The sequence below is a fragment of the Melitaea cinxia genome, chromosome 22 (genome assembly GCF_905220565.1).
Source record: "Melitaea cinxia chromosome 22, ilMelCinx1.1, whole genome shotgun sequence".
Taxonomy (NCBI): Eukaryota; Metazoa; Arthropoda; class Insecta; order Lepidoptera; family Nymphalidae; genus Melitaea; species Melitaea cinxia.
Genome location: NC_059415.1, coordinates 4066876 through 4080171, shown reverse-complemented (window position 1 = coordinate 4080171; position 13296 = coordinate 4066876). Strand labels below are relative to the sequence as shown.

General features: G+C 31.8%; 1 protein-coding gene across 1 annotated transcript in view; it reads left to right on the top strand.

Moving 5' to 3' along the window:
- The window catches only part of LOC123664537 (multiple C2 and transmembrane domain-containing protein-like), a 62627-nt gene extending 49975 nt beyond the window's left edge, over positions 1 to 12652 (top strand). The window contains exons 8-17 of the mRNA XM_045599071.1: positions 207 to 393; positions 2193 to 2389; positions 4028 to 4241; positions 4379 to 4524; positions 6043 to 6188; positions 9220 to 9296; positions 10154 to 10260; positions 11217 to 11326; positions 11732 to 11829; positions 12565 to 12652. Coding sequence (XP_045455027.1) covers positions 207 to 393; positions 2193 to 2389; positions 4028 to 4241; positions 4379 to 4524; positions 6043 to 6188; positions 9220 to 9296; positions 10154 to 10260; positions 11217 to 11326; positions 11732 to 11829; positions 12565 to 12639 — 1357 coding nt within the window. The 3' untranslated portion in view covers positions 12640 to 12652. The remainder of the gene's footprint in view (positions 1 to 206; positions 394 to 2192; positions 2390 to 4027; positions 4242 to 4378; positions 4525 to 6042; positions 6189 to 9219; positions 9297 to 10153; positions 10261 to 11216; positions 11327 to 11731; positions 11830 to 12564) is intronic.
- Positions 12653 to 13296: the final 644 nt, after the last annotated feature.

Below are 13296 nucleotides of genomic sequence, written 5' to 3'. Positions count from 1 at the left end.
TAATTCAAAATTTTCGTTTCCAAAACGCTTTCAAAATCACCCGGTATATATACGGTCGAATTGAGTAATCTCCTCCTTTTTTTAAGTCGGTTAAAAAGTAGGTAATGTTTGTTTTGGTCTTCTGCCTATTCTCATATACCACCAATATTAATTTCAAATGATCTAATAGTATTGACCGTAAAAATAATACTGGTGATAATTTGCAGGTGTACAATAGATTTATCAAGGTTAGAAAGAGAAAAGACACACAATATATGGCAAGACTTAGAAGATGGCAACGGTCAGATATTTCTCCTACTGACTATAAGCGGTACCACACAGTCAGAAACCATTACAGATCTCGCTAGCTATAGAGAAAACCCTAGGGAAATTGAAAATATTGAAAGGAGATACGTAAGTATGAAACTAATTTTAGAATCAATAGATTCCTCTATCCCTTCCCTTTTTATACTTTCATACTCCCATACTTTTAAGACGACCTACAAATTGTTGTTACAAAAACATGAAACATGTGCATGTAAACAGTAACACCTGGCTTAAATCCGAGCAAACGCGAGAGTTCTTCGAGTGTTTTTGTAATTCAAAGTTCAACCTCTGCATTGGTGTGGAGAAAATTACTCAAATCTTGCATATCTTAGGAGATATTCAGGCGTTTTGTGATGAAATTGATTGTTTCAGCACGTTGCAATATAAACGGATTATGAGAAATTAAACCCTTAATTCAAAATATTGTATATAATGAAAGTACGCTTTATGTAAATTGTTCACCTGTTCTAATAATGTCTGTCACCTTATAATCAGTACATTTTTATATATATCTATAATAAATAAATAAATAAATAAATAAATAATAAATACATAAAGGTATAAATTAGGTATAAATTAGTTACTTACTAGCTGCCCGGACAGAATTCGTTCTGTCAAAAGTTAATAGTAAAAATAAAAATAAAATTTAATAACTTTTTTAAATTTTTTAATATTAAAACCTTCCGTGAGTCTTAAGGAACATATAAAAAATAAATTAGCCGAATTGGTCAAGCTATTCTCGAGTTCTGCACTTAGCAACATTCATTTTTATTTATTAGATACCTATATAAAATTAGCCTTCTACAGTTAGGAAAAGACTCCTTTCTGCATTATATTGCTGAATATGTCTTTACATACAATTCCGTTTAGAGTAGGACCACTTAAGTAATTTATTCCCATTTTTTATACATTTAGACAATAATAAAATATAATTAAAGCATTAAATTTCCTCATTTTTCGTACATTTGACATTCCATTTCTCATTCATATTTTTGTATCGAGTATATTATTTTGAAAATAAAAAGTGTATGTTCAGCGTACAAATATTAACAAAAAACAGATTTCGACTAACGAAAATTTTATGACTTATCTTTAATAATAAAATTATTATTATGCTACTTATCATTAAGAATAAAAAATAACAGTAAGTCTATATACGCTTATGAAACATTATTTTATCAATCCATATTTCTTACTTCACTCATCTTTGTATGTATTTTACGACAATCGTTTCTCAAGAACTTAATAACCCGATAATCTCGATTTTAAATAAAGTTTTTTACGGTTTTCAAAACGCATGAAGTTATTCGGAAAAGCCAAGCCAGTATTGAATATCAAAAACATATACCATATTTGCACAACTGGATCATAATTTACCAGATTGGTTTATAATAAAACCACGTGACCTGCCGGTTAAATTTCAACGACTTTATATATTTCTTTCGACAAGCCCTCATATAACGTAAGCTTTTTATAACTTTTTAAGTTAAATAATCCATACCTATATCAAAATTGCAAACGTCTCATTAAAATTTGAATCCACGCCTCATTCAACCTCTACGTATGTTGGCAATATTCCCAAGTAGTAGGTAAGAGCGTCTTTTGAGAATGCTTTCAAAGCACGATCTCTTTATACGAAGTTGTAAGGCAAAGTTGGATCATTTATATTGTACTCGTATTTGATTTGATATTATCAAAGGTGCATGTATTGAAGAAAGATGGTTTATATTTTTTGTAACTTAACAATTAGTTTTTAAAGTAATGATAAAACAGTACGTAAATCCTGTAAATGTAAAAAAAATAATTTCAGTCATGTTTTTTGATACGCCAAACGCTACTTTTTACCATCGTTTCGACAACTTTTAATAAATTGAAATTTATTTCAGGCGTGGTACAGATTAAACGAAACTTCGAGTGGAGTGGGCTGGCTGTGTGTCAAAGTATACGGTGCTAAAGGGTTAGCTGCTGCGGATTTAGGAGGAAAGTCAGATCCTTTCTGTGTATTAGAACTGGGAAATGCTAGGCTACAAACACACACAGAGTACAAAACACTTGCTCCAAACTGGATGAAGATATTCACCTTGTAAGTCTTAGTTTAATGTTATTTATCATCTGTAGATTTTGCTGTAAAAAGTCTAAATAGTTTGTATGTTTTAAAACCTAAGTCTTCATCATTCTAATTATCATTTCATCTATCGTCGATTTTTATAACTGGCCAGTACGTTATTATTTTTTATTTTGGATAAAACACAAAAGTATTTATTTTTTAAAACGAATAAGTGTAATAAAATTGATCTCACACAGTACTTATTTTAAAGATTTAATAGTACTATGTAATAGCTTTTTTTTGTATATATATTCCCAATTTACATTTCCAATACAAATGTTCTCGTACAGTTTGAGTAGTTCTTCGCGTGTCTTGGGCGTGTCTCAAAGAATTATTTCGTAGTAAGTCAAAGGTGATCGTTGTCAGTCTTGCATGTTCAATATAACTCAGTTCCTATATTCAATAACCAAATGTGTCTACAGCGACTATTATAATTGTTAAGTCATATGATTTACATTGACAAGTAATAAAATGAGAAAGTCATCAACGTAGACAATTAAATACGATATCCTTAAAAATGTTTTTGAGTTACCTCTATTAGAGATAACTCGTCAGATTTTGATCAAATTTAAATGGGACCACATGACAAGCAGCTGCTTATAATTAAAAAAAGAGTCCTTAAAATCGGTACACTTAATGATGAAAAGTAATGAAATAGTTCTTCCGATTCGTTAGTCGATACTGAGGATATGGAATATCCACTTTGTCTTGTTCCTATTTGTTAACACTTTCTGTATTTATTCAGGAGAACTATATGATGCTTATTGATAAAGAAACGAAATTTACTATGTATACGTTAATAAAAAGCATTCACACAAATCTAAACTATGGGAATATATTTTTACTAGCTATACCCGTGCGAATAATTCGCACTAAACAGTCAGTCAGTCAGTCAGTTCAGCCTACTGCAGTCCACTGCTGGACATAGGCCTCCCCAGTTTCCCGTACTAAACACCTAAGTATAATAATGATCAATTCACAAAATTACAAAAAAGTATTTATACGTGAGTTCATTTAAAATTGAACAAAAAATCGTTTTGACGTTGTTTCAAAATAAATCCGTCGTATATATAATTTTAATATTTAATTAATTTACAAAAACAAAACAATAATTATTTATTTAGTTATTGATGCCGGTAGCGCAAGCAATCATCTATAAAACGATATATAACTTACTTGGAGTAATTATGAGGTTTTATCTAAAAAGGGAGGTAAAGATATCTTACCTTAGTGTATTAATAGAAGTCTTTTGTGTGTTTAAATAACTTATTATTCTCGAAAAGTTTTTTGAAGTAAAACTTCTTTACGCCCGCTTGACTTGGGAAGTAAGCTAGTGACTACGTGACGAAAACGTTACGAAAAATGAAATCGGATGAGGCGAAAAGAGCAAGAGAGAGAGGTGCGAGCACACATTTTCTTTCTCTCATAGCCAGTTACGTTTAATATTTCTAAAAAAAAGCGCAGGTCTATTGCTAAAAAAAATTAACTTCAGTCGAAAAATAACACATCAAATAAATCTTAAATAACTGAAAATAAGTGAAATACTTGTTAGTTTTTTAAACGTATGCACGAATATTTTGCCTGCTAAGGCTATCTTTATTTGTTTTATTGCAGCACAGTTAAAGACATCAGTTCTATATTAGAATTGACAGTCTACGATGAGGACCACGACCATAAAGTCGAATTTCTCGGTAAACTTGCAATACCGTTGTTGAACATTAGAAACGGGGAAAAACGGTGGTTCGCATTAAAAGACAAGAAGATGAGGGCGAGAGCGAAGGGTAACTACCCTCAGATATTACTGGAGATGAGCGTCATTTGGAATCCGGTAAGAAATACCATACTTTAAAAATTAGGGGCCATCCATTTATTACGTGAGGGAATTTTGGCGATTTTTCGAAAACTTGATGAGGTGTGGTGAACGCCGTGAACGTGAAGGTGAACTTGATCTTTTTAATTTTATAGCTGAAAGGGGCGATCAGAGTCGTCAATCCAAAAGAACCGAAGTATATGCATCAAGAATCGAAGTTCAAGAGACAGGTATTTATACGAAACGTCATGAGACTGAAGGCTATCATTATGTGGTTTATTGAAATTGGAAAAATTTTACAGTAAGTGTTACTATTTCTGTACTTCTATTTCTATAAAAACAAACCGAGATATTATTTAAATATGCAGTACCCGGCCATAAATAAATAATACACATCGAAGTTTGGAAAGAGACAATCAGCTAATTTCGACTTCGCAACGCGTTATAGTCTAAGATCCTAGACCCCAAACCTTCCTTATTTTCTGATTGACAAAATATCTATACAAATAAATAAAATTGGAGTGTCTATTTGTAATATTAAAATAACCGCTTTTTGCTGAATGCATATGGATGTACACACGGTACATATACCAAAATAACATTTTTTTTAATAGTTTTTGTCTGTCTGGCTATCTGTTTGATTGATCTCTGAAATGACTGGACTAATTTTGATGGGACTTTCAATGGCAGATGGCTTATGTTATAAGGAGTAACTCTTAGGGTACCTTTATTTTAAAAATTTATATGTTTTATAAATATGCGAACTGAACAATTTTTTTTTGTGAAATTCCAAGCGAACAAAGTCGCGGGCACAGCTAGTATAAAATATATTAGTATGAAGAGTCGCTAAAATATTTTGCAATAATTCTAAATATAACATAATTAGTGTCTGACAGAATGAATTTCACATTTTGTTACAATATTTTTTTAATATAATGAATAATGTAAAATAGCTAGTTTTACTTACATATAGCAGCTTATATTGTATACACTAATACTACTGTCCTTCAAAAAAGTAGAAAGGTGGAGTGCCTGGGATCTTACACTGACAGGCCAAATACATAAATAGGTAATGTAGTCGATTGTTTGTTTGCAAAGTTCGATGTGCATTATTTATGGTCCGGTACGCAAAGTATAGATACATCTATACTTCATGGCCGGGTAGGTACTGTACAAAATTTTCAAATTGTCACACATACGTGTAGGTACGATCACTCATGCCGATACAAAAATAACAAATCATTCCATACGTACACGTACACACTCACACTAATACAGAAATGTACACAAATAAAATTTACGTAGGAAATACGTGATAGCTCTTTCGTGAATTCAATTTTATTGTTGATAAGTACAAAACAAATTCAGACCCAAGAGAACTAAAACCTTTTTACTTTTAATTTTACAAAAGTAATTCCTGTACATACGCGATGGCGCAACGGTCACAGAACTGGTTTGTGGCTGTTGCGCTGGCGGTTACGTGTTCGATCCCCGCACAAGACAAACATATTTATTGCTATACAGATGTTTGTCGTGATCTGGGTATTTTTGCAGTCCTTGTGGGTCTTCCCACCGTGCCTCGGAGAACACGTTAAGCAATCGGTCCCGGTTTTTATCATGTACACCTGATAGCGATCGTCGCTCATATATCCGCCAACCCGCTTTCATGGATAAGCTCTGATCCTTCTCCTACATTGGGAATGAGGCCTATACCCAACAGTGGGATATTACATGCTGAAGCTGAATTATTGCACATAATATTATAAATTTCACTTAATACAAATATGTATTTTTAAGAATAAATATCAATATATTCTAGAGACTGCTTCGAATGGGAATCTAGATTAAGATCGTTCCTAGGACTCCTGGCGTGGCTCGCGTTCTGTTACTACTACGAGATGTGGATGTTGCCATTTCTATTATTAGTATTTTTTGCAAGAAACTGGCTGATATATCGACTTACTGGTAAGTTAAACATATGCTATTTTTTTTTGAGTTTTCTTATAGAAAATCTTTTTCTTAACTCCTTTCTGTAGAAATATTTACTATATGAGGTGTTCGTACCTAATGAGCGTTTTAAAGGGAATCTAACTAGACGTTTGCTTTTTTTCTTTCTCTATAAGGAAGTCATTTTGTATCTGTGCTTCATTTTGCTTTTAGATACCTTAAAACTCTAACTCTGCCTTTAAATTATGCGTAGAATTTAAATATTAAAATTTCAATTATTTGCCTATAGTAATATTTATTTTACATTGAATCGTCTTGTAATATTCATTCATAAGTATTAAATTATGTGGAATAAGAGTAACAAAAATTAAAAAAAAATGTCTTGGTAGGAATTTTTTTTTTTTAATAATTATAATTTTCCTTTTACATTATTGACAAATATGTTTTAATATTAACAACGACAAATAATACAAATTAAACTAAATATTAAAAAAAAACCTGTAAAATTCTCATTTTTCAAGTCACTACGACTACGAACCACGGTCTTATACACAGGTCGTGAAGCTTTTATTTTCAATTTACGGCCGCCAGAGGCATGACGATCGGTGGGTGTGCTGTGCAAAGAAGACAGATAACCAATTACAATGAAATGTCACTCAATATAACCAATTACAATGAAACGTCACTCAATAAAACCAATTACAATGAAGCATCACTCAACCGGCGTGCGCAGTGCGCACCGCACCATGTGACCGCACATATCGATAGCAGTTACATACAGCGACGTTGACGAGAACGAAAAGTTATGACATTATCGTACCATTCTCTCACCATTTAAATTGGTCTTATTTGCATGACCTGTATATAAGACCGTGCTACGAACACTTGTACATTCTTAATGTTAATTTTAATAGTTTTTTTTTTTTCATTTTTTAGTATAATGTTATTATTTAAGCTTATTTTATTTTGTAGTTCCATTAAAACGCTTCCGATGTAACCCTTGGGCGTGTCTCAAAGAATTATTTCGTAGTAAGTCGAAGGTGATCGTTGTCAGTCTTGCATGTTCAATATAACTCAGTTCCTATATTCAATAATCAAATGTGTCTACAGCGACTATTATAATTGTTAAGTCATATGATTTACATTGACAAGTAATAAAATGAGAAAGTCATCAACGTAGACAATTAAATACGATATCCCTAAAAATGTTTTTGAGTTATCTCTATTAGGGATAACTCGTCAGATTTTGATCAAATTTAAATGGGACCACATGACAGCAGCTGCTTATAATTAAAAAACGAGGCCTTAAAATCGGTACACTTAATGATGAAAAGTAATGAAGTAACCTACGTAAGCGAAAAAAAAAACCGTTCAATTAAGACCCTTCACCTTTTTTGAAGTCGGTTTGAAACGATTCGTTTTACTTACTGTTCACTTTCAAACAAAAACTAATCGTTTTTGAATATAGGAATTGTGTCTAAATTTATTCATATACTAAAATTATTACCGATCGATGTCTGTACGTAAGAGATACTATTAGAATTTTTCTGTCTGTCTGTTTATGTGCTACTTCCGTCATCATGTAAAATATGTTGCACGAAATTGATTCGTTTTCAAATTATAACCTGTGAGGTCTAGCTCAAAATCTGGTATCGATTTCATTTTGATACACCATCTAAAAGTGGAGTTATTAATCTATAAATAGTTTTAATAAATCGATATGAAGTCGTTTTGTACACACAAATAATAGCAAGCAAAGCAGACAACTTTGCGGGTTTTAATTAGAAGCAAATAAACGTATTTTAATACGAGCTGCTGCCCGTGACGTCGTCTGCGTGAACGCTATACAGCACCAAAAATAACTACGATTATACCTTTTAAAATAACATTCATTTACCCGTTTCTTCTTCACATTTCATATCTACAGAAAAATCTCATAGATGGCGCTGCTTTAAAATTGTCTTGTCTACTTATATTCATTTAATTATTTTTATCGGCTTAGTTACTTATATTGCGTGATTAACATAATAACAACAATATTCAAATATGCGTCGTTTGATTACTCGTTGTTACAGAATGCGTTGAGGAAATAAAGGTTCACTGCTCGTTCCCGGTAGGTTATAGCATGATAATATGTAGCCTATATGTTGACCCGACTTGTAAATAATATTCGTGCCAAATTTGAAGTAAATCCATGCGGTACTTTTTGAGGTTATCCCGGACATACATACAGACAAACAGACAAAAATTCTAAAAACTATATTTTTGGCTTCGGTATCGATTGTAGATCACACCCCAAGTATTCTTTTAAAAAAATATTCAATGTACAGTTTTGACTTTCCTAACATTTTATTATATGTATAGATTGTCTATGTTATATCAATCATTGTTTGTACATAGCTTTCTGTGTTTCAATGTTTTGATATAACTTTTGTGTAAATGTAAAATCGCTAATCAAAGAACATATAGAATAATTGTTATATAGTAAAAAGTAATAAAAAATATATCGAGTTTAATGATTTACTAATATTCAACTATTAATTATTTATTAATTTTTTTGATATAATACTGTAGCGTCACAATATTATGACACGATCAGACGCAGTTTAAGCTTATGTTCTTTTAATTTGGTTTTGGTTTTTAACCAAACACAAAAAATTACAAAGTTTTTGAATATATAATCTTTATTCATTTGAACTGTGAGTTACAGGCCTCAGGCTTACAGGGATCAACATTTTTTTCTCATCTACCCTAAAAAAAGATATGGGTCACAATAGTGACCTTATCGGAACCTAAGCAAATTTAGAAAAAATCAGTTTTTTATACTGTCTTCTGAGAGCAGTCATCTTTTGATAGCCTAGAAAAGTGTTTTTTTTTTTTATTTACAACATTATTATAAACAATATAAACCTCAAAACTTACGATCGAAACAAAATATTACTTTTCCATTTTTGTGACATGTCTTATTCTTTATAAACCTATATGGGTTAGGTAAAGCCATTTTTTTTATCATGCATACTTTAATAAAAAAATATTTCTTAAATCACAGGTGGTAACCCATTACTGTTACCTGTCGATGATGATGATTTATTAGCGGAAGAAGATGATGAAGAAGAAGTGGATAAGGTAAGAAAAGAGAAGGAATTATTTTTTTTTATTGAACATTTTTTATTATTACTAGCGACCCGCCCCGGCTTCCCACGAGTGCAATGCTGATACGAAATACACTACAGAATGTCTTTATTTATAGTATGAAGCTAGCTTATAGCATGGTTATTAACATAATAACAACATTCAAATATGCGTCGTTAGATTACACGTTGTTACACAATGCGTTAAAGAAATAAAGGTTCACTGCTCGTTCCCCGTAGGTGATAGCGTGATAATTTGTAGCCTATATGTTGACCCGACTTCTTAATAATATTCGTGCCAAATTTGAAGTAAATCCATGCAGTACTTTTTGAGTTTATCCCGGACATACATACAGACAAACAGACAAAATTTCTAAAAACTATATTTTTGGCTTCGGTATCGATTGTAAATCACACCCCAAGTATTCTTTTAAAAAAATATTCAATGTACAGTTTTGACTTTCCTACCATTTTATTATATGTACCTATAGATTAAAATCTTTAAGCCCGTGTTGCAAAACATAAAAGTGGTATATAAATATGATTGTTATTATTGTGAGTTTATATGATAATACATTTTAAGATAATAATATTTGAAAATAATCCACAATTTATTATTGAAGTATTTTTTTTGTTTTTATCTAATAAATAAAAATCTTGTGTCATATTGTTTGTAATCGAACTCCTCCGAAACGGCGTTAGTGCTTTTTTAAAAAAAAATGTATATTTGATAGGTTTTAGAATAGATGGTAGGCTATTTTTCAACCTATAGGCCACAATATGGTGTCATTATTCGTATGACAGGACAGCGTTTGCCGGGTTAGTTAGTTTATTTATATATTTTTTTTAAAGGAGGAAAAAAAGTCCTTAAAGGAAAGATTGCAAGCTATACAAGAAGTAACGCAAACAGTACAAAATGCGATTGGTTATGTAGCGGCTTTAGGTGAAGCTGTTAAAAAGTGAGTAGACAATTTATGTACTTACAGGTTATAAGTTAAAGGCATTATACAATGCCTATACCTCGTATTAATTATAGCTCGTCGGTCGCGGGTTAAATTCCTGCTCAGGGTGCATATTTTTATTTCTACAAATATTGTCCGGTCTGGTTGTCTGCCCTTGTGGGTCTCCCCACTATGCCTCGAAGAGCACTTTAAGCTGTCGATCCCGGTTGTTATCATAGACACCTGATAGCGATCGTTACTCATATATATATATAGTATGTAACACAGTGGCCAACACGTCGTAGAGTAGCGTGGTGTATTAAACTTCCACCCTTCTCCTGTATGGAAAAAAGGCCTTTGTAGAGCTGTAGGGTGTTAAAGTCTGAAATAATCAAAAATCAAATATAATATACCATTGCTAAACTATACACTTAACATCAGTCAAATAGAAGTTGTACATGTTGTAACATTATTTCTTATTAAGAATTACAGAAACTCATTGGAGAGAATTACAAATTAAAATTAAAATCGAATCTATTTTTATTAATTTATAATGTACATATAATAATAATAATAATAATAATAAAAATCATCATCATTTCAGCCTATTGCAGTCCGCTACTGGACATAGGCCTTCACAAGTTCGCCACCGTTCACCAAAAATGGCGTGAACTCATGTGTGTTTCCCATAGTCACCACACTGGGCAGGCGGATTGGTGACCGCAGGGCTGGCTTTGTCGCACCGAAGACGCTGCCCGTCTTCGGCCTGTGTGTTTCAAAGCCAGCAGTTGGATGGCTATCCCACCATCGGTTGGCTTTTTGAGTTCCAAGTTGGTAGTGGAACTGTGTTATCCCTTAGTCGCGTCTTACGACACTCACGGGAAGAGAGGGGATGTCTATATTCTTACTGCCGTAACCACACAGCAAATGATTATAATATTAGTATTTAATAAGAATGTATTATTTTCTTTCAGTCTCATGAACTTTACAGTGCCATATCTTAGTTATATAGCTATAATAATGCTCGTCGGTGCAATGTTCGTTCTATACCTAATACCTCTGAGGTATCTTCTGATGGCGTGGGGTAAGTTTCACTTTTATTTATTTATTAGTTTAAGTTTATCAAAAAAAATCAATGTAAATGTGCGTTTCAAGAAGACTTTAAATTTTAATTTAATACAATAAGCTTAATATAATTGAAAGTAACTATTTTGTTTAATGATATATGTTTTTAACATGCTTCAATTAACGAATGAAACAGAATAGCTCAATATTTTAAAGTCTTTTATAATCTATATTAAAACTGAGTATTTACCATGTTTGTGGCTATTGCGTCACGTACGATGTACAATACACATAGGTAAATATCTTTATCTTTACATATCTTACATATATCTTTTACATGTAAATCGTAAAAATGTAAGTTTTTTGGCGTCCGACTCCTAATCCGATAACAACGTTTTTAATTTATAAAATTAAAACGTTTTAGGTATCAACAAATTTACAAGAAAAATCCTACGTCCTCATACGATACCTAACAACGAAGTTCTAGACCTATTATCTAGGGTACCTGATGATGAGACTTTGGTAAGTACTCTATTCTAGTAGCAGTAGCGATACTTTTTCTATTTGTTCAACATCTGGAGCAGCCTGACTGAGGAAGTACTTCAATATTACAGAAGATCACAACTAAATATTACTGCTCTCAAGCAGTGTTGTGCTCCTGTGGTGAGTAAGGTGACCAGTGCTTCTTGACAGGATTGGGTGTTGGGTCGTAACGCGCGTCTGGTGTTGCAGCCCTCTGTAGAAGTGTAGACTACGGTAATCGCTTTTACCATCAGGTGAGGTGTACGCTTGTTTGACGACCTAGTTGTATAAAAACCCTATACTTCCTTCGCGTTATACCTAGATCCACCTTTTCAGTTCCAGATAATATTCTATCGAAGTGCCAAACTTCTTCCAAATCCATTCTTTCGCATTCATAATAGTAATGACATTGTAGATCAAGCAAGCAAATAATGATTATTATTGGTGCAAGCTTAGTACGCCTGTTGGCTTTGTAAAATGCATATTGAGGTCGTTTTTTTTATAAGGCGATAGGGATGTGACTTTTTATAATGGAAACAACTGATATAATATGTCGAAATTATGGCTGTTTGTTATTAACGTTTAATTAAATTATATCAATAATTTTAAATTACTATTTTTGAGCCATTGAAAATTATTAAAAAGTATGTATCGATCTCATGATTTTTGAAATCGATTGTCAGCAAATAGTTTGTATTATTTATAAACTATATTAAAATGTCAATTTATTTATAGCTGGATATTAGAGAAATCAAGCCTCACCCCACGAGCGAACGACGAGACGCAAGAAAGAAACACAAAGCAGCGTAACGAAAATATTTATACTTTAAAAAAAATTCTAGGTCATCACGGTGATTTCAAAAGTGGCAACAATTTAATTTGTTGAAAAATGACCTTTTGTTTGAGTTGGAGCGAAATGCATCACAATTAAATGAAAGTAAATTCGATAAAAGTGCTGCTATTATCTAAAATATTACCATTTGAGTAGCTATATTTTCCTTAGCAAATGTTTTATTAAAATACATTTGAAATCAATTATGGATAGCTTTTAAATAATTGTGTAAATTATAGTACCTGTTTTGACGTCCATTAGAAATTTATTTATTGAAATCGAAAGGCATGTAAAATATTGTATTTATTCGAAAATATTTCGTCACGCTTATCCAAAGGTGCTGCTTATGATGAAATAAATCGCTGAGAGAGAAATAGCTGCGAAGATTAACAGAATATCAAATTATTCTAAAATTCTAACTCTTAGTTATTAAAAATATAACCTACATCTTAATGAACTCTCGTCTAACCAACGAATCTTTATACATATTATATTAAATTGCCAAGCTATTTCAATATATTAAATTTCCAATTTTTTTGAGGACTAATTACTGCATTGAAGCTCTCACATATAAAATTTTCTATACAAATTATAGATTCGGTCAAATATTATTAAAGAAAATTTTGAAACTTTTC